The 25,081-nt window shown below is 34.5% G+C and overlaps 1 protein-coding gene across 2 annotated transcripts in view; it reads right to left on the bottom strand.

Annotated features, from left to right (window-relative positions):
• Nucleotides 1-25,081, bottom strand: part of HTR2C (5-hydroxytryptamine receptor 2C) — a 324,849-nt gene that overhangs the window by 49,751 nt on the left and 250,017 nt on the right. Inside the window, exon 5 of one of the 2 annotated variants that reach the window (XM_023203046.1) lies at nt 11,761-11,866. In XM_023203046.1, the coding sequence (XP_023058814.1) occupies nt 11,761-11,866 (106 nt within the window). Of the gene's footprint in view, nt 1-11,665; nt 11,867-25,081 lie in introns of both variants that reach the window. The other variant, XM_023203045.1, reaches the window with a different exon arrangement.

Genomic DNA, 25,081 nt, shown 5'->3' on the forward strand with positions numbered 1-25,081 from the left:
GTAACATGATCTCAAAATTTATAGAACAAATGTTAAAAAAACTAAAAAGAGAGATGAACAAATCCATGATGATTGTCAGAGATTTTAACACAACTCTTGCAGTAACTAGAAAATACACATAGAAAAGTTACAAAACACACATTCTGTTACTACATCTATCGACATCAGACTATATAGTTTTTGAGGTAGACATAGAACATTTATCATGGTAAACCATATGCTGGGACAAAAGGCAATGACAATAAAAGTCAAATGATGGAAACATAAAGTGTATGTACTCTGACCACTGTGGCATTAGTTACAACTCAATAAGAAAGATACCTTGAAAATTTCCTGAAGTCTGAAAATTAAACTACTGGTTTCCAAACAATCTATCTATTAAAAAGGGGAATTAGTAAATATTTTGAGCTGAAATTCAAATACATGTCAGCAGGTATGAGATACAGCTAAAGTAGAATTTAGAGAAAAATTTATAGATTTAAATGTGCATATTAGAAATCAAGTAAGGCCTAGAGTCACTGATTTCACTTTCTTCCTCAAGAAGCTAAAAAAGAGAAAATGAAACCCAAAGTAAGTAGAAAGAAGGAGGTAAAATTAGATGTCAATGACATGGAAAATGGACAAACAATGGAGAAAGTTGATGACTCCAAAAGACAATTCTTGGGGAAGTTAAAAAATTTATAAACTCTTAGTAAACTAAATACAAAAAGAGAGGAAACAGAGATAACCATTCTCAGGGTGAAAGAGGAAGTCACTACACATTATGTAGACATTAAAAGGATGGTAATTACACCACTTGATGCCAATAAATTAGAAACCTTAGAAGAAATTCTTTGACAATGCAATTTACCAAAACTAACACACACAAAAGAAAATATTAATATTGCCATTTATATTGAAGCAATTGAATCTGTAATTAAGAACCTTTACACGTATGTGCACATGCATGCACACGCACACACACACACACACAGACACATACAACCCTGTGGGCTCATTTGCTACACTATCAAATGACTACATTCATTAATTCTTCCAAACTTTTTAAAATAAAAAGATGCAAACTTTACACAAACATATAAGGTAGGTCAAAAGGGACTGCTTCAAACTCGCTTTACGAGGCTTGCATACCCTGGTACCAAAACTAGACAAGGCCACCACTAAAGAAAGTAAAATGACAAGGCAAAAATCTCTCATCAGAATGGATTAAAACATCCTAACTAAAATATAAAAAATAATCAAATGACATAGAAAAAAAAGCCCGTTACAAAGTGGGATTTATTTCAAGAATGCAAGATATAACAGAAAAGATATGACAGAAAAGGTGCAACAGATAGTCCTTCAGATATCTGGAGTGTTCTGTATTTTTTCTGGGTAGTCATTACAGAGGTGTAGACATTTGCAAAAATTTATCAAGCTGTACACATAAGGTTTTTGAACTTTATTGTTAAATGATTTTCAACGTGTAAGGTTCATAGATACCCTAAATTCTATTCACAGATAGTTAAGGTTAGAACTACTGAACTAAGGTGAAAATGATATTTAGAATGCTGTTAAAAGATGAGACACAAAAGATATCCTGAGGTCCTGGGTTGATTTTGTGAACCATGGCTACTAATGAGTCATGCAAGTGGACAAAATTCCTTTAGGCAGAACCTTATTGGGTGTCTAAATCACTAAATCACGAATATGGTAGAGAATTGTGTGCAGCAACCCCAAATGGGCCTGGTTAAGGGGAAGGGTGAGCCAACATGCAAAACAAGATGATTAGGAAAGTCAATAAGGCATCAAAGAAGAAACAGAGAAAACAAAGTTTGAAGGAATTCTCTGAGTAATTAGGCATGGAGATTTGGAGAAGAATTTTTAGTTCCTGTTGCCCCGGGTGTAAGCCAAAACACTTAAAGTGAAGATGTGCTTTGCATATGTTGAGAAGCATCTCTTTCAGAGAGAGAATAGAAGGAATGTGGATGCATAAATGAGTAACAATAGAGGCCTAAACTGAGAAAGCAACTAAGGGAATGAGAGACTAGAATGTAGGAGAAATGCTGAGGACAGGTTGTGTTCATCGGCTATGTAGGAGAAAGAGAAGGCATCTAAAATGATTCTCAGGTTCCTCTTTAGATAAATTGGAAATGCTGTTGCTGGTCGCTAGAGAAACAAACATGCAGGAGGAGGAAAAATATGGAGATGGGGGAAAAGTGATGAGTACAGTCTTTGATGACGGCGCTTGAGATGTGTCCAACATTCATCTCTATGTCCCTACACAGCTCAAGCTGTAGATCTGGATATAATCTGATAGAAATAAATAGAAGTAATTTTCCAAGAGTCATTGGTAGATAGATTTTAATTATTTCTGAGGATGATGCAAGCCAGGAAAAGTGTGTAAGCAATTGGAAGGAACAGAAACCTGGGGAAGAATGGGGACAAAGCAGAAAATTAAGAAAATGAATTGGAGCAGACAGAGAGATAGGAGAAAAGGAAACCAAATGAAAATTGTGTCATAGCCAGCAAAGATATGAAGAAAATATCATTGACTATATCAAATGCCACAAAGGGAGCTAGCATTGGAAACCTAGTTTTTAAAGTGTGTTCCATGAACATGTATGTATCTCTGAAACCTTTTCAACAGTTTCATGAAGTCAAAAGTATTTTGAAATTACTTTCATAGAAATAGTAATATGTTATTTGCTATTTTCATTGTGTTTACAATTTTACTGATAATGCCACTGTAATGATGGGTGAAACTGCAGGTGCCTTGGCATGAATCAAGCAAGTGACACCAAACTGCACAAGAAGTTATTGTATTCTTTATCACTGTGTACTTTTGGGGAAAGAAGCCAGTTTTACTTAAGAATATACTTTATGAAGTAGTAAAAAATATTAATTTTATTAAATTTCAAAGTGTGGGTACACATCTTCTTAAGAACCTATGTAAGAAAATGAGAAGTATAGGAAGAGCACATCTTCTGCATACTGATGTAAGATGGTTGCTTTGAGAAAAAGTACCTATGCAATTGTTAGAGTTGCAAGATTAACCAGCCAGGTATTTTTTCATAGACTAACATCTTTACTTGAATAAATGACTGCCAGACACATTAGAGTTATTCAGACTTGAGTATTTGGCAGCTACTTTCTCAATAACGGATGACTTGAGCCTGTCAAGTTAAGCAAAAAATAGATGCTATTTGCTGCCAATGATAAAATCTGAGGTGTCAAGTGAATAATATAATTTTTGGAAAATGTCTATTCATCCTTGGGAGCTTGAACTTTCCCAGTATCTTAAGATTTTTCCATTAAGATTGATGAAAATTATCAATGTATGTGATTTTTGACATTGTATAGTAAAATATACCAACATTGAGAAAATATGCGTAACTCAGTGAACCAATATTTTCTTAATGACCTATGCCTGATGTCACGATATAAATCATGGGTAAAATATCCATTTGAAGTACTGAAGTAGAGTATTCATTTGAAATATCCATTTCAAGATACATTAGTTGATTTTAATGTAACAGTCAGTGATTTGGTTTCTGATTGCACATTGCCACAGAACTTAAGAAACTACTACGTGCTGAATTTTAGTGCACTGTCAAATAAGAATGACCACAATTATATACCACAGCAAATTGTTGCAATAAATTAGATGAAAAAAACAGAGATGAGAATCTAGCTACCTTCTATTAAGTCAGATGATTAAAGAACCTTGAAAAACTGTAAAACATTTTTCTTTTTTCTTTTTTTTTTTTTTTTGAGACGGAGTCTTGCTCTGTCACCCAGGCTGGAGTGCAGTGGCCGGATCTCAGCTCACTGCAAGCTCCGCCTCCCGGGTTTACACCATTCTCCTGCCTCAGCCTCCTGAGTAGCTAGGACTACAGGCGCCCGCCACCGCGCCAGGCTAGTTTTTTGTATTTTTTAGTAGAGACGGGGTTTCACCATGTTAGCCAGGCTGGTCTCGATCTCCCAACCTCGTGATCCGCCCGTCTCGGCCTCCCAAAGTGCCAGGATTACAGGCTTGAGCCACCGCGCCCGGCCTGTAAAACATTTTTCTAATGACCAGTGACATTGAGCATTTTCTTCTTATGCTTGTTAGCCATTTGTGTGTCTTCTTTTGAAAAACGTTTGTTCATGTCTGTTCCCCGCTTTTTAATGGGGTTGTCTTTTGTTGTTGTTGAGTTGTTTGAGTTCCTTATAGCCTCTGGATTTTAGTCCCTTGTTGGATGTATAGTGTGCAATATTTTTTCCCATTCTGCAGGTTATCTGTTCACTCTGTGTATTATTTATTTTCTGCACAGAAGCTTTTTAGTTTAAATCCCATTTGTCTATTACTGTTTTTGTTGTTTGTGCTATCAAGGTCTTAGTCATGAATTCTTTGCCTAGGCCAAAGTCCAGCAGAGATTTTTCCTAGGTTTTCGTCTAGTGTTTTTGTAGTTTCAGATATCACATTTAAGGATTTCATCCATCTTGTGTTTTGTATATGGTGAGAGGGATGAGAAATTATTTAATGGGTACATCGTACATTACCGAGTGATGGTTACACTAAAAGCCCAGGCTTCACCACTATACTCTATATCCATGTATCAAAACTGCACTGGTACCCCCTAAATTTATGCAAATTTAAAAAAGAAAAACCTGTAAAACAATGTCACTCTTGTTGCTGATTTTGTTTTGGAAAATATAGCTTTTTTTACAGAGCTAATTATTTATGTTAACATGTAATTGGTTTACTACTGTTATTTTAAATAAAAGTAGACAAAAATTTAAAATTTTAATTTTAATTTCAAAGACATTAAATGCTGATGGATATAACTCATATAAAGGCAAACTCTTTGGAGCAAACTCTCCTCAATAATGTTTGAGTATACAGAGATCATGAGACCAAAAAGTTTGAGAATTCATAAATTAAACAATTAAGTAGTCACTAGTGAATGCATAGAAGACAGATTGGTTGTGTGGTAAAGCTAAAAAATTGATTCTTATGAGATGTATTATAAATGTTGATAAGGAAGATGTGAGAGTGACACATAGGTTTGGAAGACAAAGTGGCCACTGAGGGAAGAGAGAGACCCTCTCACATTGTTTTATATTGTTTTATACTCAGTGCCTGTTTTAAGGAAAAAGCCAAGGAAGTGAAACCAAAGACAGGCAGCCCGGCACCAGGCCCGAAACCAGGCCTGGGCCTGCCTGGCCTAAACCTAGTAGTTAAAAATCAACTCATGACTTAGAAACCAATGTTATCCATAGATTCCAGACATTATATATTGTGTGGAAGAACATTGTGAAACTCCTTGCACTGTTCTGTTTCACTCTGACTACCAGTGCATGAAACCCCTGTCACGTATCCCCTAGATTGCTCAATCAATCACGACCCTTTCATGTGAAATCTTTAGTGTTGTAAGCCCTTAAAAGGGACAGAAATTATGCACTTGGAGAGCTCGGATTTTAAGATGGTAGCTTGCTGATGCTCCCAGCTGAATAAAGCCATTCCTTCTACAAGTTGGTGTGTGAGAGGTTTTGTCTGCGGCTCATCCCGCTACACCACCACCTAAATTAGTATATAGATTAGAGAAAGCATTTTTAAAATTCAGTTTTTCATTTTTTCTTAAATTAAATTATAAATTTAAGGAGATCCCTATCAAAATATCCAGGTTTTTAGAGTAGAACAAGGCAAGCTAATGTTAACATTAATATGGAAAATTAAACTTTCAATAATGTCTACACAACCTATAAAAAATGCCTAATGAATAGGGACTAACCATGTCAGATAATAATATTTATGTAATAGCATTTATAATTAAAAGTGTGAAATTGGCATTTGATTAGACAGAGTAGTGGAATAGAATGTAAACTTCAGAAACAGGTCCAGGCATATAAGAATATCTAATATAGCTGGGCGCGGTGGCTCACGGCTGTAATCCCAGCACTTTGGGAGGCCGACGTGGGTGGATCACGAGGTCAGGAGATCGAGACCATCCTGGCTAACAAGGTGAAACCCCGTCTCTACTAAAAATACAAAAAATTAGCCGGGCATGGTGGCAGGTGCCTGTAGTCCTAGCTACTTGGGAGGCTGAGGCAGAAGAATCGTGAACCCGGGAGGCGGAGCTTGCAGTGAGCCGAGATCGTGCCACTGCACTCCAGCCTGGGAGACATTGAGACTCCGTCGCAAAAAAAAAAAAAAAAAAGAATATCGAATATATTATAAAGATGGCATCTCAAATCACAGGACAGATGGACTTTTTAAATAAATGGCATGAGACAATGGAAGAATTAGTTTTAAGAGACTAAAATTGAATGTGTATATCACAACATACAATAATAAACTCCAAATGTATCAGAGGTCTAAATGTAAAAAATGAGAAAAATATGTGTGATTTATTGTCTAATCTGAGTTGGGGGAAAGTATTTGTTGCTATTACTCTCAACATAAAAAGGAAATCTGATTGACAAGATGAACTACATGAAAATAAAATAATTTTGTATGACAAAATACCATAACTATATCAAATAGCAAACAGAAGATGTTTTCATTTATAACATGTAAAATGGTTAGTGTCTATAATTTATAAAGAGCTATTAAAATTAAGAAATAAAAATGTAAAAAAATCAGAAAACTTGAGCAAAAGGACGCTTAAAGCTGATTTAGCAATGGCACTTAAGTGGTTTTCATACGTTTAATCATATGAACTTCAGTCAAATAAAATAGATGCAAATTAAAACTACACTGAGGTAACATTTCTCATTTATGGGATTTGCAAAATTTAAAAAGTTTGAAAATAAACTTCATTAGCAAGGCTTTGGGGAAACAGAGGCTTTCTTGCATTGCTGGTGGGAATGCAAAATGGTTCAACCCCTTACTAAATATACCCCTTGATCAATCAACTCCTGATATAAGAATTTATTTAGAATATAAATTCTGAATATATTTGAGCAATAATTTATTTAAAAGAGAAACTTCCAATAATATGAAACACACACATGAATGCGCACACTCACACACACTCACAGGACAGACACACATGCACGCACACACACAGGACAGACACACACACACAATTATTCCTAGTAGAATTATTCGTAACTTCCAAATATTGGAAACAACTTACTTGATTATACACAGAAGATTGGTTAAATAAAGTATATCTACAAAATCTATTACTAGTGAGTGTAAAAAAATAATAGAATGAATTTAGCTTTTAATTGGAGTATTTAGGCCATTTACATGATAAAGTTGGGTGCATAGCTATCATCTTACGAATTGGTAGAGTGATTCCCAGGACATATTACCAAGTAAAAGAACAAAACAAAACAAAGTATTAATTTGTATGTAGCATTTTATATTTTAATTTAAGAATGGAAAAATAACAATATGTGTATTTGTGTATAATCAATTTTTGCAAAAATAAACTCAAGAAGTATGCCCTAGAAACTAATGAACGGGTTAACCAAAGAATAGAAGAGGAACTGACTCTTCTCTGAGTATATTATTCGCCTAGTTTTGACTGTTGGAGAATCATATTAAGGTTTTACATATTAAAAAATAAAGTCAACAAGGTTGGGGAATACATGCAAAAACAAAACAAAATCCTTAAATGTGAACAATTGGTACCACAACCATGGAGAAAAAAAATTCAAACTAATCCCAGCATTTTGAAGACAATGCTTTGACTATAAAAATTCAAACTAATTCCAGCATTTTGAAGACAACGTTTTAACTATATGCTCTTGGTGGAAAACATTCTAAAGATAAAACTGCAATGAAAATTTAAACATAGCATTTCATTTATTGGTAGTGGTATGGGTATAGAAATTCTGAAAGTAATTTGTTGTATTATAGGATATAGAAAATATAAATAATAAATATATCAGTGGTTTGGGGACAAACTTACTCACTGTGAGAAAAATGAGGAAAAATAAGGAATTGGAAAGCAGCAAAAGAATCCTGTGTTCATGGATTGGGATTAAAGGTATTGATATATAGGAGCAATGATATTAGCAATGACCTTACTGAGCTTCTACATCTTGCTTTATAAAACAATTGCCCACTAAAAGAGTTTCTTTTAAGAAGTGACTAATTTTGGAACTGGAGCATGGGAAGTAAAAGGTGAGTCTGGCAAATGCTCAAAAGCTGATGGGATATATGAAAAGGAGTTCTTATTAGAAAAATATGAGACAATTTGAGCATCAAAATAATTAAGGGCAATAATGAATCATATATATTACACTGAATACAAAAGAATCCAGGAGTCCCCACCAACATGAACTAATAAATAACAAAGACTTGGAGGGAAAACCCTTCCTTACAGTATAATGCCAATAAATAAAGGCAGAAAGAATAACAAAGTGAGAAAAATTATCATTGTATCACCTTAGTAATAAATAGCTTAGGGAAGAATCATCAATGGATTTGAAATCCATTAGGTCAAAGTTTATTGGGAAACAATTTCTTAATTTCCAAATATATGAAGGTTTTTCTACTGTTTTCAAGTCATTTCTATTTCTTTTGAATTTCAGTCAAAGAATAAACAATTTATTCCAACCCTTTGAAATATATTGAGGAATTACTTTATGGTCAGTTTTGATAAATATTTCTTGTGCAATGATGGGAATATGTATTCTTCACTTGTCTGTGAGTTCAGGTTTGTTAATTGTTTTCATACAATCTCTGAGAAGGATGTGCTAAGATCTTATGCCATGACTGTAGACTTGTCTATCTGTCCCTGAAGTTCTGTGCTCTTTTACTTTATAATGTATATACTATGTATATTACATATGTATCTACATATAATTACATACAAATTTATTACATTATGTCTACCAGGTGTATTAAATCTTTCATCATTAAGTAATCTTCCATCACTGGAGTATTTGATTTTTGTCAAAAAGTCTATTTTGACCAATATTAATATAACTATACAGTCTTTCTCTTGGGTAGTGTTTAAATGGAGGAATTTTTTTGTTTGTTTTCATCCTTTTACTTTCCTTATGCTTTACATATGCCTCTTGTAACATATAATGGTCGTATTTTTTTGAAAGCCTATATGACTGTCTTGGAATCCTTAGTAATTAATGTAATTAAGGATATGTTTGGTTTTAATTCTGCCATTTAGTATACATTTTATTGTTTTCTATCTTTTATTGGTTCCTTTTGGAATTATTTTATGATTTCATTTTATCTTTTATTTGCAGGGACAGAGTCTTGCTCTCTCACCAAGGCTGAAGTGTCGTGGCATGATCGTAGCTCACTGCAGCCTCAAGATGCCTGAGTTCAAGTGATCTTCCTGCCTCAACCTTCTGAGTAGCTAGGGCTACAGGCACATGCCACTACACCCAGCTAATTTTTATTATTTTATAATAATATTCTGTAAATTTGGAAATTCACCATCTCTAATCTGCCACAGAGTTCTTAGGTTTTCATTTTTAAATTAATTTGTTTTGTGTGTGTGACAGAGTCTCACTCTGTTGCCCAGGCTGGAGTGCAGTGGCATGATCTCAGCTCACTGCAGACTTGACCTCTGGGAGTCAAGTGATCCTCCCACCACAGTCTTTCAAGTAGCTGGGATTACAGGCGTGCGCTACCATAGCTGGCTAATTTTTGTAATTTTAGTAGAGATGGGGTTTCCTCATGTTGTCCAGGCTGGTCTTGAACCCCTGGTCTCAAGTGACTCGCCTGCATCGGCCTCCCAAAGTGCTGGGATTACGGGTGTGAGACACTGTACCTGGCCCTTAGTTTTTCATACTATGCTTAAGCTCCGTATTTTCTAGGTGTTTCTCAAATCTTAATGTCATTCTTTATAGTTCGCACTTTCTTGCTGAAGTGTTTAAGATCAGCATGTAATTTCCATGTGCACATTCCAAATAATTATTTAAAGTCTATGTCTGATAATTCAATTATCTGAAGTGTTCATAGGTTTATTTCTATTATCTTTTATTGTCCCATACCTGATTCATGTTGTATTGTCTCTTCATATATCTGCATATCATTGTATTTCAGTGACAGCATTTGAAAATTATTGAAAGAAATAAGTTGAAACCTAGGATGATGGGGTATTTTTTGTTTATGCCCAAAAGTTGGAAATCCAAATAATATGAAATCATCTTAATCCAATTTTAAGGCCCAAGATTTTTCTCGTTTACATATTTGACGAGGGCTGAATTCCATGTCTATGGTGATTTAATCCTGGTCCATCCTTATTCCTAGTGTCTGGTTCTTTGTGATCCCAGAATTAAATTCAGGTTGATTGGCCCTTGCCAGACTCTGTATTCCTACTTTAGTCCTCCTTTGCTTGTGAGTCGGAAATGATCGTCTCCACCTGTCAGTCATATCGTCAGATTTATCATGCATCATTGGCAAAAGTGAACTAGAAGTCATAATCATTTTTCTTGGATTTGTATCTTTTTCTGGATCTTAGCCAATAGCAATTTCTACTTCATTAGCTTCTCAGGGCTTTTAGTATTTTATCCATGTGTTTATTTGCCTTTAGCACAAGAGTCATTGCAAATTACTCAGTCTTTCATTACCAGAAACTGATGCAACAATATTCTATTTTGTCTGTGTATTTCCTTTGTAAGCACCATAAAAGCTGACATCTTTTTAGATGAACTCTTTGGGATGGCTGGGGCAAAATCTGTGAACCCTTGAATTTGTAAATCAATCTGTTATGTAAATTCCTTTATTTTTCTTTTGGGACAAGCTTCACGACTTTTTATTCAAAGGTGTCTGTGCTATACACAGGCAGAACAATCTACAACAGAACAATCTTAAAACTTAAATGTATTTGATCAATAAACCCAGAGTCAAAATATTTAGATGATATCAGTGAAGATTAAATAGAAGTATTGATCTTGTTGGACACTTTACCTGAATCTTTTACAAAAACATAAATTTGAAGAAAAATTATTTAATGGAACATAAATTAAACTCCAACTGGAAGAGGAAAAAAACAGGAATGTAAAACCCCTAAATTCCAATTGTTTAAATTTCTTGGCTTTAATATTAGCACTGTTAAGGCATTTATGAATACCTCAAATATAAGCCATAAATGATCATTTATTTCCCTTTGCTACAAATCTTTAAAGAAACAAGTATCTTTTTTTTCTCTTTGTATACCCAGAATTCAAGAAGACAATTACAACTGAGAGAAAATAATACATTTTAGGTGTCATAGCAATGGAAATTTAGAAATGTTTATGTCATGAAGATTTAGATTGTATTATTAATTTTTCTACTGAAAAGGATAGGAATTCAGAATAAAAATACAAAGGTTAATATTCTGGGATACATGTAACTTTTCAATATAAGACTGAAAGTTATATTTTTAAAATTTAGACTTCAATTTAATTAGACTTTATGTCTTTCTCATTTTCAAAGCATTTTAAATATTTTAAATATTTTGTATCTGTGTTGCAGAATTCATTGGCATCCTAACACATAAAATAATTTAGCAGCATAAATGGAAACTTTATATTTACATATTCATACACATTACATTCCTTTCATTATTGTTAACCTAAATATCAGATAAATAGGTTAAGAATAATTACTAAATAAAAGAACCCGATCAAACGCAAATGTTACCAGTCGACGTCTGTACGTTGTTCACAGTACATAATCCGAAAGTATTGAGCATAGCCGCTGCAATTCTTATGGCCAAAAAGTTTTATTTACCTATAGAAATTGCCCAAACAATAGCAATCTTCATGATGGCCTTAGTCCGCGAATTGAAACGGCTATGCTCAATAGGATTACGTATTGCTACATACCGATCCAGCGATATAGCACAGAGGTGCATGATGGACGCTGTTGAAAATAAAACATCTAAAGAAATCCAGACGGGGCACAAATACCTAGGTAGTGGCCAGACATAATCTGAAAGAGAGCAGAGAGAAGACAAGAACATGTCATCCAAATTGTACTGACTATAGTCTTAAATTTTAGTCTGCTTATATTTTCCACTCATAATCTAAACCTTTTAAAGAAAGTGAAATTTAGGAAGCATTATTTTCCGTAGCGATGATGATGATCATCATGATAATGATACTGTCAGTGTGACATACATTTTAATGAGGTAAAATTTAAACAACATAAAATTAATCTCTTTATAGTGTACAATCCAATGGCATCTAGTACATTCACAATATTGTGCAACTAGCACCTGTCTCTACTTCAGAAACATTTCATCACTCCGAAAGGAAACCGCATACCATTAAGCAGTTACTCCCCATTCTCCAGTCAACCAGCCCCTGGTAATCTCTAATTTGCTTTCTTTCTTTATGGATTTACCTAATTTGGATATTTAATATAAATAGAATCATACAATTTGTGCCTTTTTGTATCTGGCTTCTTTCACCTAGCTAATGTTTTTGAGGTTTACCTATTTCGTAGCATGTATCAATACTTAATTCTTCCTTGTGGCTGATGCTGTTATCAATTGAGGTTTTTTTTGGAAGCTGTTGTAAATAGAATTGCTTTCTTAAATTCTTTCATGGATTATTAATCGCTGTGTATAGAACTACAAATGTCCTGCAACTTTGCTGAATTCATTTATTAGATCTATGTTTTGTGTTGACTCTTTGGGATTTTTCATATATAAGATAATGTCTTCTGCAAATAGAAATAGTTTTATTTATTCTTTTCCAATTTTCCTCTCCCTTTTATTTCCTTTCTTTGCCGAATTTCTCTACATAGAATTTTCAGTACCATGATAAATAGAAGTAATGAAGGTGGGCATTCTGCCTTTTTTCCCTGATCTTAGAGGAAAATCAGTCTTTCACTATTGACTGGGTTTTGTTTTCATTTTTGTTTTTTATAAATGCTTGTCAAGGAAATTTTCTTTTATTCCTAGTTTGTTGAAAATTTTTTTATCACAAAAAAAGATGGAGTTTTGCAAATGCTTTTTCTGCATCAATTGACATAATCATGTGGTTTGCATACCTTCATTCTATTAATGTGATACATTACATTGATTAGTTTCTGTATGTTGAATCCCTCTTGAATCCCTGCGATAAATCCCATTTAGTAATGGGTATATAATATGGTGCTAAATTTAGTTTGCTAGTATTTTATTGAAGACTTTTGCATTTATGTTAATAAACAATACTAATCTATGGTTTTCTTGTAACATCTTTAGTTGGCTTTGATATTAAGATAGTGCCGGTCTAATAGAATGTATTACAAAATGTTTCTTCATCTTCTACTTTTTAGAAGACTTTGAGAAGAATTGGTGTTAATTTTTGAAATGTTTGGTGAAATTCGAAAGGAAAATTTCTTGTTGTGAACTTTCGTTGTTGAGAGGTATTTGATTACTGATTCAATGCTGTTACTTTTTACATGACTCTTCAGATTCTCTATTTCTTCTTGAGTCACTTTTGGTAGCCTGTGTGTTTTTAGAAATTTTTACATTTCATGCAGGTCATTTAATTTACTGGTGTGTAATTGTTCATTGTATTGTTTTATAATCCTTTCAATTTTTTTTTTTTTTTGAGATAGGATCTTGCTCTGTTGTCCAGGCTAGTTTGCAGTGTTGCAATAATGGCTCACTGCAGGCTCAAGCAATCCTCCTAACTAAGCCTCCTGAGTAGCTGGGGCCACAAGCATGTGGCACCATACCTGTCTAATTTTTAATTTTTTTTCGTAGAGGTGGGTTTTCACCATGTTGCCTAGGCTGGTCTTGAACTCATGGGCTCAAGTAATCCTTCCACCTTGGCCTCCCAAGGTGCTAGGATTACAGGCATGAGCAACCACACCAGGAGGATTGGTCAGCCACTCCTTTTAATTTCTGTAAGGTTAGTAGTAATGCCCCCACTTTCATTTCTGATTTTAGTAATTTGTGTCTTCTCTTTTGTCTTTAGTCCATCTCAAGATTTGTCAACTTTTTTGATCTTTTCAAACAAAGAAAAACAACTTTTGGTTTTATTAATTGTCTTTATGTTTTTCCTATTCTCTATTTTTAAAATTTCCACTTTAATCTTCATCATTTCAGTTATATTGTGAGTTTGGGTTAAACTTGCTCTTCTTTTCTAGTTTCTTATGTTATAAAGTTAGGTCATTAATTGAGTTCATTTTATTTTTAAATGTAGCCATTTACAGGTATAAATTTCCCTCTGAGCACAGCTTTAGATGCATCCCATAATTTTTTGGTATATTAAGTTTTTATTCTGCCATTCTCAAAATATTGTTGAATCTCATTTGTATTTTCTTCTTTCACTTATTGGTTGTTTAATATTGTTTAATTTTTGCATATTTGTAAATTTTTTTGGTTTTCTTTCTGTTGCTGATTTCTACTTTGAATAATAATATTTTAAATGTATTAGGATGCTTAGAATAATAATAATATTTTAAATGTATTGACATTTGTTTTGTGGTAAAACTTATGGTCTATGCCAGAGAATGTTCCATGTGCACATGAGAAAAAATGTATTTATTGTTGTTATTAGATGGAATGTTCTATATCCGTCTGTTAGAATTCGTTGTTTTATAGTGTTGTTCAAGTCCTCTATTTTTCTCATCGATTTTCTGTCTTGTTGTTCTGTCCATTTTTGAAAATGGAGTATTAATATCTGTAGGGAGACCCCCTGAAACTATTGCTATGGAATAAAAGATGAAATGCTCCTGATTATTGTAAATACAAAATTGCATGCAGGACTGTGTAAAGACAATGCCAGGTTGGACTGCCAGAATGAGCCAACAGCGCATGATGTGCTTACCCCTGCAGAGAGCCTATGAATGGACCTGCAGTCAGGGAGGTTTCACATCACCAAGATTCCTATCCCAGAAAAGCAGATGTTCATAGCACTGGGAATGGAATGCGACCCTTGTGGAGAGCCTATAAATGGACGCATGAGGGGTGCCTGTCCATATGGATAAGATAGGGCTATAAATGCCCTAATCTTGCCATGGCTCTTCTAGGCCTCTTTAGGGTTAAGGCATACTCCTTTCTGAGAATTTCTGGTCTAACCGGTTGTCTAGCTTCATGTCCTGTTTCTATGGATTGTTTGTAACCACCTTTTGCTGCAGCTGTTACTGCTGATTAACATCTTGCTAATCATAGGTTATGGAAAGACTGTGTTTCTGTTTTAAGGCTCTGTAACTTTACTGATTACTAATGCACACACTATAATGTAAATTCTTATCTCTGTATACTGTACTTCTGCATACAGATGTTATGTTAAAGAATTACTTCATCCCCATGTGACCATCTCACCTCATAATCAAATGAGCCTAAATCCCTCACTAACCTACCCCCACCCTCACTAAACTTAATAACAAAGGCAGGCATATCCAGTGCATTGGCAGCACCGTGGGACCAGAAGGCAGTGCGTCCCCTGGACCCAGCTTTTACTATCTATCTTGTGTGTGTCTATTATTTCTTGACCTGCCAATCTGCCTGGGAACAAAGAAACAGCCCCGTTGGCCGGGCGCGGTGGCTCAAGCCTGTAATCCCAGCACTTTGGGAGGCCGAGACCGGTGGATCATGAGGTCAGGAGATCGAGACCATCCTGGCTAACACGGCGAAACCCCGTCTCTACTAAAAATACAAAAAAAAAAAAAACTAGGCGGGCGAGATGGCAGGCGCCTGTAGTCCCAGCTACTCGGGAGGCTGAGGCAGGAGAATGGCGGAAACCCAGGAGGCAGAGCTTGCAGTGAGCTGAGATCCGGCCACTGCACTCCAGTCCAGGTGACAGAGCGAGACTCCGCCTCAAAAAAAAAAAAAAAAAGAAACAGCCCTGTTGCATTGCGGGCTGCTGGCCAGATCCCACAATATCTGACACCCAATGTGGGATTTATAGATCTATCTTTTTCTCCCTTTAATTCTTTTATTTTTCACTTCTGTAATTGTTGGGCTCTGTTGTTAGGTGCATACATGTTTATAATTGTTATATGTTCTTGATGGCTTGAAATCAATAGATGGTGTTTTTCTTTGTCTTTCACAACAACTTTCTTCTTAAGTTCTATTTTGTCTGACAAGTTTAGCCACCTCAACTCTCTTTTGGTTACCGTTTGTATGGAATATCTTTTTCCATCCTTTCACTTTGAACATACATGTGTCCTTATGTCTAAAGTGAGTCTCTTATTGAAAGCATATAATTGGATCATGTATTTTTATCCATTTTGCTAGTGTCTGCCTTTTAACTGGAAATTTTAATTTCTTTACATTTGAACTAATTACAGTAAAGAAAAGACACCTGCACCTTTTTATCTGTAACATATACTGTCATTTTTTCTGTCACTGCCTTCATTTGTGATTAAGTGATTTTCTTGTGATTAACTGATTTTTTTGTAAGGATTCTCTTTTTGTCTCTTTCTCTTTGTATTATTTTAATTTTTCACTTTGGTTAACCTGGGGATTGCAATTATAATCTTTCTTCCATAACAATCAAGTTTTAATTATCGATACTTAGTTTCAACAGTGTACAAAGATTTTGCTTCTTTACATCTTCATCCTTTATTATGTTGTTGTTGTCATAAATTACATTTTTTATATATTTTGTGCTCATTAATATAGATTTATAATTATTGTTTTATGTATTTGCCTTTTAAAGGAAATAGAAAGTCAAAACAGGTGTAACAAATCCATAGTACAATTCCACTGGACTTTATATTTGCTTTGTAGTTAATTTTGTTGTTTTTTATTTCTTTATATGCCTTTAAGGTACTTTTTGGTGTCCTTTCATTTCATCCTGAAGGACTCCCTTTAGCATTTTTTTTTTTAGGCTAAGTCCACTAGTAGTTAACTCCCTCTGATTTTTTGTTTCTGTTTTTGCTCTTTTACCAGGAGTATTTTAATTTCTCTATTTTTGAAGGATAGCTTTGCCAGATTTAGAGCATTTAGCTGACAATTTTTCTTTCAGTACTTTAAATATGTCATCTCACTGCTTTCTGGCCTCCATGGTTTCTGAAGAGAAATTCACTGTTAAACTTGTATACTTTGTATGTGACGAGATGTTTGTCTCTTGTAGCTTTTAAGATTCTCTCTTTGTCTTTCAAGAGTTTGCTTATACTGTGCCTTGGTTTGGATATTTTGGAATAATTCTTGCTTAGCATTCATTGAGCTTCCTGGATTTATAGTCATGTCTTTATTCAAAGTTGGAAAGTTTGTAGTCATTATTTCTTTAAATATTTTTTTCTGATTCTTTTAATCTGTCATCTCCTGGAAATCTCATTGTGCATATATTGGTACACTTGATAGTGTCTCAAAGGTCCCTTAGGCATTGTTCATTTTTCTTTATTATTTTCTCTTTATGCTCCTTGGACTGGATAATCACAATTGACCTGTCTTCATGTTCTTTGATTCTTTCTTCTGTCTGCTAAATTCTGCTGTTGATTCTCACATGTGAATGTTTCATTTCAGTTATTATAATTTTTAGCCACCATATTTCCATTTTTTTTTACAATTTTATCCCTTTAATTATATTCTCTATTCTTTGAGACATTGTTCTTCTGGTTTGCTTTAATTCTTACTCCATGGTTTCCTTCAGCTCTTTGAGCACATTTGAGACAGTTGATGCAAAGTCTTTGTCTATTAAGTTCAGTGCTTGGACTTCCTAACGATCAGTTTCTATTCTGCTTTGTTTTCTGAAAATAGGTCATACTTTCTAGTTTATTTGCATGCTTTTTAATCTTGGTAAAACTTGGACATCTTAATATTACAATGTGGCAGATCTGTAAATCAGATGTTCTTCCCTTCCTGAAGTTGTTGCTACTTGTGGACTGATTTTGTTTGCCTGCTGAGTGATTTTTCAAAACTATTTTTATAAAGTCTGTTTTCTTTTTTCTTGGTCTTCTGTGGCAGCTAAAATCAGCATCCTATTAGTTTGGTGGTTCCTAGCACTTTTACAGGGGTTTGTTAAATACCGGTAGGCAAAGAAAAAAAGGAATAAATACTCTCTTACTTTTTGCAGGTTGGCTCTGTTTGGGACCTTCCTTCAATGCTTAATGAGGTTGTTTATAACTCTGCCTTAGCCTCAACTTTATACTTCAGTAGAATCTCAGAGGCTTATGGACAGCCCAGCCACAGGTGGAAGAATAGTGTCTTTCCAGGCTTTTTCTAAGCATTCTGACATCCTTAGGCATGTCATGTGTAGCTTTTTCCATTCTCTGTTATATTTGAGTGCCTTAAAAATAAAGTTTTCTTTCTCAACGTATCTCCATTCTCAACCTTTTTCTTCCCAGGCCATTCAACCTGTTTCTTGTTTGTGTGGTCTAGTGTTACTTGTCCTAGTCTGTTGCAAACAATGCTTGTGTCTTTTAATATTTTTGGCAAACTCCAACCAGAACATCATCTGAGCCCTGGAAATGCTCTTAGTCAGGCAAAACAAAGGCATGTTATTGTCCCAGTCCTTCAGGGGGCCATCAGAGAAGTCTGAAAAGACAAGCACATTTCTTTGAGGAAAAAGTCTGTATTTCTTTGGCACTAGCAACTTGCATCAGAAAGGCAGGCTTTCATACTCAAATTAGCTGCATATCTGGAAATGGGATATAGTGGCAGGTGGCTTAAGTGCTCCCTTACTGCAAAGCAGTGGGTTTCTTCTTCAATTAGCATTACCTTGTTTAAATTTTTGATTTGGTGTTTGAGTTTCATAATAGTTGATTCTGACAACTATTTCCAGGTCATTTTGTTGCTCTTTTGGAGAGACAGAACACTAAAGTTCCTCCTCATATAAATTACTTTAATGTTACCTATTTATTCCTTAATTTACCCTATGTTAGCTATTTGTTTTCTATGTGCCAAACATTTTGTTAGATACTAGAAGTAAAGATTAATAAGTGGCAGAAACTCTTGTTATTTTTACTTTTAACAGTTACCAGATGAATTACTGTTGCCATTTTCATGATAGTCTTTGGTGTGGCATTAAGTTTGACTTTGAGCTGGTGCCAAAATTAGCAGAACATTCCAAGTAAAATTTTTTTTTTTTTTTGAAACAGAGTCTCGCTCTGTCACTCAGGCTGGAGTGCAGTGGCGCGATCTCGGCTCACTACAAGCTCCGCCTCCCGCGTTCAAGCCATTCTCCTGCCTCAGCCTCCCGAGTAGCTGGGACAACAGGCGCCCGCCACCACGCCTGGCTAATTTTTTGTATTTTTGGCAGAGACAGGGTTTCACCGTGTTAGCCAGGATGGTCTCAGACTTCGTGATTGGCCCGCCTCGGCCTCCCAAAGTGCTGGGACTACAGGCGTGAGCCGCCATGCCCGGCCCCAACTAAGTTGTTTTTAACATTGGTGTTCTTAGTTGAAAACTTGAGATCTAAACTATTTTCAGTAGTACTAAAGTTTCCATATAGGAGCATCATTAAAAGTTTAAAGTGTTTGTAATTGGCATCTAGAATCTAGCAACTGAATCAGGCAAAAAATCAACTTTTAAATCTGCTATTGGTGAATTGTTTTATGATGTGTCATATTCTAGTCCGTTGGAGTTGTTAGTTGTTAGTGAGAATTATCTTAGATACTGGGCTCTTCTCCTATGCAACCTTAGTAGGCTTGACTACCTTACAGGATAAACAAACAATTCAACAATTCATAATCTTGTTTTCTTGGGGAAGTAAGGAAAAGTAAGGTGAAATATGGCTGTTGAAATATTCTGGAAGGTTAACCAGCATCTTTCCTTTGGACATTTTTGGTTTCCTCCAGAATGGGCTGAAGGATATGTCAAGATACAGACTGATGAACTGGTCCTTCATTCTTGATAATAATGAAGCAGTGATAAAACCCCTCTACTTTTAATGCAAACATTATTGCCCATTAGTAAGAGATCTTGTATAACTCGTTATTCTTTTATAATTCTCTTGTTTAGGTTGGCGGCATTTTCAACCTTCACCAGTATGTAACGCGTTCTTAGATGTCTATTAAAGGCAGTAAAATTGCCGTTTTTCGTTTTTCATTATAAATGGTGCTGCTTCAATCTATATGAATTATTCATACATATTTGGAGAGTAACATTTTCTTAGATTAATCCTTAGAATTTATACTTATGATGCTTGGTATTTGCTGAGCTTCATGAGTCTGTCAACTTATGGCTTTCACCAAATTTGAAAAAATTTCAGTCCTTATTTTTGCAAATTGTTTTTGGTCGCATTTTCCCTCTCATTCTCTGGGTCTCAAATCACATGCATGTTAGAGCATTTGATATTGTTTCACAGATTCCTGAGAGTCCATTATTTTCCTTCTCAATGTGTTTCTCTTTGATCTTAATTTCAGATGATTTCTATAGATCTATCTTCAAATGCACTATTTTTTTTTTTCTGTCATCTCCATTATACTGTTAAACTCATCCAGGATGATTTTATATTTCACATATTATTTTTTAGCCCACAAATTGCCATTCAATTATTTCTGTTGTTTTTATTTATCTTCTGAGGTTGCCCATTTTCAATAATTATGAGCATATTTTCTTTGATGGTATTGATATAAATATAATAGCAGCAATAAAATCTTTCTCTGTGAATTTTAACATCTGGGTATTCTCAGGATAGGTCTCTTAAAAGTTGTGTGTGTGTATATATGTGTGTGTGTGTTAGTGCGTGTGTGAATGAGTTGTCTTTCCCTCTTTCTTCTTAAAGTAAAATATTTTCGATTGTAAACTAAACATTGTGAATGCTATGTCATTGAGATGCTGGATTTGGTTCTTTTGCTCCAAAGAGTATTTATGTTTTTGTTTTTTTCCAGCAATCAGCTTGGTTGGACTCAAACTGCTATCTCTTTCATTTGGGCTACAGTTCAAATGTCAATTCAGTTCATTTATCATTTCTTAGGCTGCTTGCAGGATATTCCAGGCAAGCACGGTTTAAATGTCATCTAGAGATTTAGGCAGAGTTTATGCTTTCCCAGAGAATAATCTACATTTTCCTAGGTACTCCTTCACCTTCCAGTTTTGCAAATTCCTCAGGTTCTTTAGACCATAAAAACTGAAGACTTTTTTTTTTTGAGACAGGATCTGGCTCTGTCACCCAGGCTGGTATGCAGTGACACTATTTCAGCTCACTGCAATCTTCACCTCCCAGGCTCAAATAATCGTACTATCTCAGCCTCCTGAGTAGCTGGGACTACGGGCACCAGCCACCCTGCCCGGCTAATTTTTGTATTTTTTGTAGAGATGGGATTTTGCCACGTTGCCAGGTGGGTCTCTAACTTCTGACCTCAAGTGATCCACCTGTCTTGGCTTCCCAAAGTGCTGGGATTACAGGCATAAGCTCCCACAGCCAAACAAACAAACTAAATTTTTTTATTGGAGTTTTAGACACCTCTCACGGCAGAAATTGCATCTTCCTCTTAAGCTGTAAGTCTTGACAGTTGGAAACTTAACTACTGTTGTTTCATTCTTCCAAGTGTTGTGATTGCTAAAATCTATGTTTTGGATTCCCATCCAATACCTTACGGTAGTTGTTTTTTGTGTTTTGTTCTAAGTTAGTAGCTTTTATCTGCCAAAAGTTTAGCAATAGAAGCGCATATATTGTCATACTAGAAATCAAGCTACCAATTATTAGAATTCAACCAGTGCAATAAGGAAAGGAAATACATCACCAGAAGTTCTTCTAACCAAAACTTCATTATTGTTCACCATTTTCTTATAGCTCCCACAGATTGTATCCACCATGGAAGTTGATTGTGTGGAGGGTTTGTGTATTCTCCTTGACATGTTTCACTTGCAGAAATTATGTTTCCAATTGTGCTTCAAATGTACAAGTATCTCCTGATTATCACTATGTGGAGAATTCTGTTGCCATAACTGTTAGAACATAAGCTCCATTGGGTCAGTAATTATTGTTTATTTTTCCATTATCCATAGTGCATAGAACAATGTGTGGTGTTATGTGAGCCTGCCATATTTGATACAATTAATATGTCAAAGGTTTCAAGGGAGTTGCATAGCAAAGAGGCTATAGCACACTTCCCATAGGGGAGGCCAATTCATAGTTGAGGGAAATGAAATCTTATTTTCAGGGGCAAAAACTTGTGTATAGCGCTTCATAAGACATTTTAATATGTTTTTTCATTATTCAAATGTTACATGATTTTTAATAACTCCAACAATCATAGGTATCCCCACCAATAATAACAAAGGCAAAGACTGAATATAAGACATTGATCTTTCAGTTTTGTTCAAAGAAAATACAAAAGGACTTTATTTTAATGAAGTAATGTAGACAATCTTTGCCTCTGAGAAAAGAATAAAAGTTCAGCATTATGATAATGTAATTAAGATGTATGGGAATGTGGGGGCAACTGTGAAGTAATTCCAAAGCTAGAACTTGGAAACAAAAAATTATAATTAATCTCTTTAAGTTAACATATATGAAAAGATTAATAGCCATGAAAGTTTAAAAATTCCTCAGTACGTTTTATAAAACAATATAGTGTCAATAGCAAAACTTGAAAAACACTAAAAAAGGAGACTAGAGAAAATAGCATGCATTATTATAGATTCAAAGTTCAAAATGAAATATTAACAAAGAAAGCCCAATAAAGTATCAAAAGAACAACACATCAGAAAAAACAAGAGTTCTTCTAGGAATGCAAAGGTGATTTATTACCATGAAATCTACCAATATATCCCTTATATTAGAATTTGTGAAGAAATTTTTGGTCTTTTAATAGATATTGAAGAGTAATTTGATTAAATACAGAAGCCATTCCTAATTAAAAGTTTAATGATGGAGGGATAAAGACAGTGCCCTTAATTTTGATAAAGATAATTTACTAAGAACCTACAATAAATATTATAAACAGCAATACAATAAATGTATTTCAATTGCATTAAATTTAGAAATTGGACAAGATGCCAGTTTACCCCATTATTCATTATCATTATGCTATTAATTTTCACTATGATAAGAGTATAAACTAACTTATATAACTTTGGAAAATAAGGTATAAAAAGATCTCTTGTTTATTGGTGATTTGACTGTAGGACTAGCAAATTGGAGACTCTTCTAAAAACTATACTAGATTTACTGAGAGAATATAATCGTCTGACTGTATACAAGATAAATACAAAATAATCTAGAGGTTTAACTAGTCCAAGAACAAGTGCTAGAGATAGAAAAGGGAAAATAGTCTATTTGCAACAGTGACAGAACTCATTAAAAATCTTATTAAAACTTTTAACAAGATAGTTACGGGTCCTACATGAAAATACAACCACAATGCCTGCACATGTACCCTCTCAATATAAAACTAGAAAGATTAAACAGCAACAACAAAATAACCACCAAATCTTATGGAAAAATATAAATCTACCTCTAAAGAGATATTATGTCATACTATATTCTTTGGATGGCACAATGTAGATCCAAATGTATTTACTTGTGATACCAAATATGTAAGAAAAAGTAACATCAACCATACACTGATTCTTTGAATAAATAAAGGGATTATTTTCCAACATACTTCATGAGGTCAGCATAACTTTGAAAATAAAACTTGAAAACTTATTACAGTAAACAAATAAAGGAGAAAATTATGTGAGTAAGTCAATGTATGCACAAATTTTTAAATACAATTCAACATAGTTCAAGTTAAATAAATTTCAGCAAACTAAGATTCTAACTTTCTTAAACTCCTAAAGAATATCTCTCAAATATTTAATAATTAAATGTTGGAAAAAAACAAGAATGTCTACCATCACAACATCTATTCTGCATTGTACTAGAGTTACTTATTAATGTTTTATGAAAGTAAAAATGTTCAGGACTTAAAAGGAAAAATGAAAACATGATTGTGTACATAAAAAAATTTACAGATAAATGTTGAGTATTAATGAGTTTGGAAAGATTGTTGAATATAAAGTCATTATCTGAAATAAATAAATCAATTTTGTTTTCATAAAACAACATACAATGATAAAATGACATGTTTTACAAAGTTACCAATTAAAAGTCTTTCAAGTCTGGCAAAACTGAAGTAAGCACATTTCATCCTATCTCTCCTATAGATTACAACTAAAACCTGTGCACATATACCCAAAACAAGTAACTGAGGTATGCGAAAAGTAAATAACAGCAGACTAATTGGACAAGAAAATAAAAATTTTAAAATGACCAATAAAATAATTATTTTCCTGTCCCTTCCCACTCCCCTTGCGTAGCTGGCTTAGATTTTAGTGCAGCCAAAATTCTTAGAACTGTGTAGTGGATGTGCAGAAAGAAACCTCCAAGAAAAATGTTGTCTTCCCAGGGAACAAGGAGAACAGGCATAAGACAGAAAGATTTCTTTGCTTCTCTTTTTCTATCCTGGCATAAACGGAGGCAAGCATCAATCATTAAGCTGCCCATCTACAGTGGCAACACCACTATACACCAGGAGCTCTGCAGGCAACTTAAAGTTTGAGAGAAAAAATGTCCTACACTTTGATCAGATAAAATAGGCCCTTGAAGTATGAAGAGTGTGGAGGTAATCCCCAATAATTATTTTCTCTTTCATTTCTCTCACCATTTTGCCCCGAGGCAGACCCCATTGCAAGAAGAACACAGTAACATGAGGAGTCTAAAAACTTGACTTTCTCATCACAGTACCAGAAAAAGGGGCCTCTGGGAACTGTAAAATGTGGGAAAAATCCAGGAGATGATGAGGCATGAGAAATAGATCACCCAAATCCTAGTCTAATATATGAGCTTCACATATGTAGACCTGACCCAAAGCAGTATAGCAAAACCTTGAGAATTGAATTATGAGGTAGACCTCTTCCCAGGTCCTAAATAGGCCCCTGGATGACACACATGGCACAAATCCAAGTAACAATCCAAATACTTTGAAAACCAAATTGACATTGGAAACAAAGCTTACAGAAGGAAGGTTAGTACTTGAGATCTAAATCGAACCAGACTGATTGCTTATTAAAAGGACAAAAGTCAATATTCTTAAGAGAATATTAAAAAGACCCAAAGTCAGGAGTGATTCCTAAGAGAATACTAAAAAGACCCAAAGTCAGGAGTGATGTCAGCAAAGATTGTGTAGTAGGGAACTCTGGGGTCTGTCTATCCACAGAAACACTCCTTCCCCCCAACCAAGAAAAGGACAAAAACTGTCAGAATCAATTTTACTGGAACTCTGAGAAATAGTCAAAAATTTTTTTTTTTTTTTTTTTTTTTTTTG

Source organism: Piliocolobus tephrosceles, chromosome 12, assembly GCF_002776525.5.
Source record: "Piliocolobus tephrosceles isolate RC106 chromosome 12, ASM277652v3, whole genome shotgun sequence".
Classification (NCBI taxonomy): Eukaryota; Metazoa; Chordata; class Mammalia; order Primates; family Cercopithecidae; genus Piliocolobus; species Piliocolobus tephrosceles.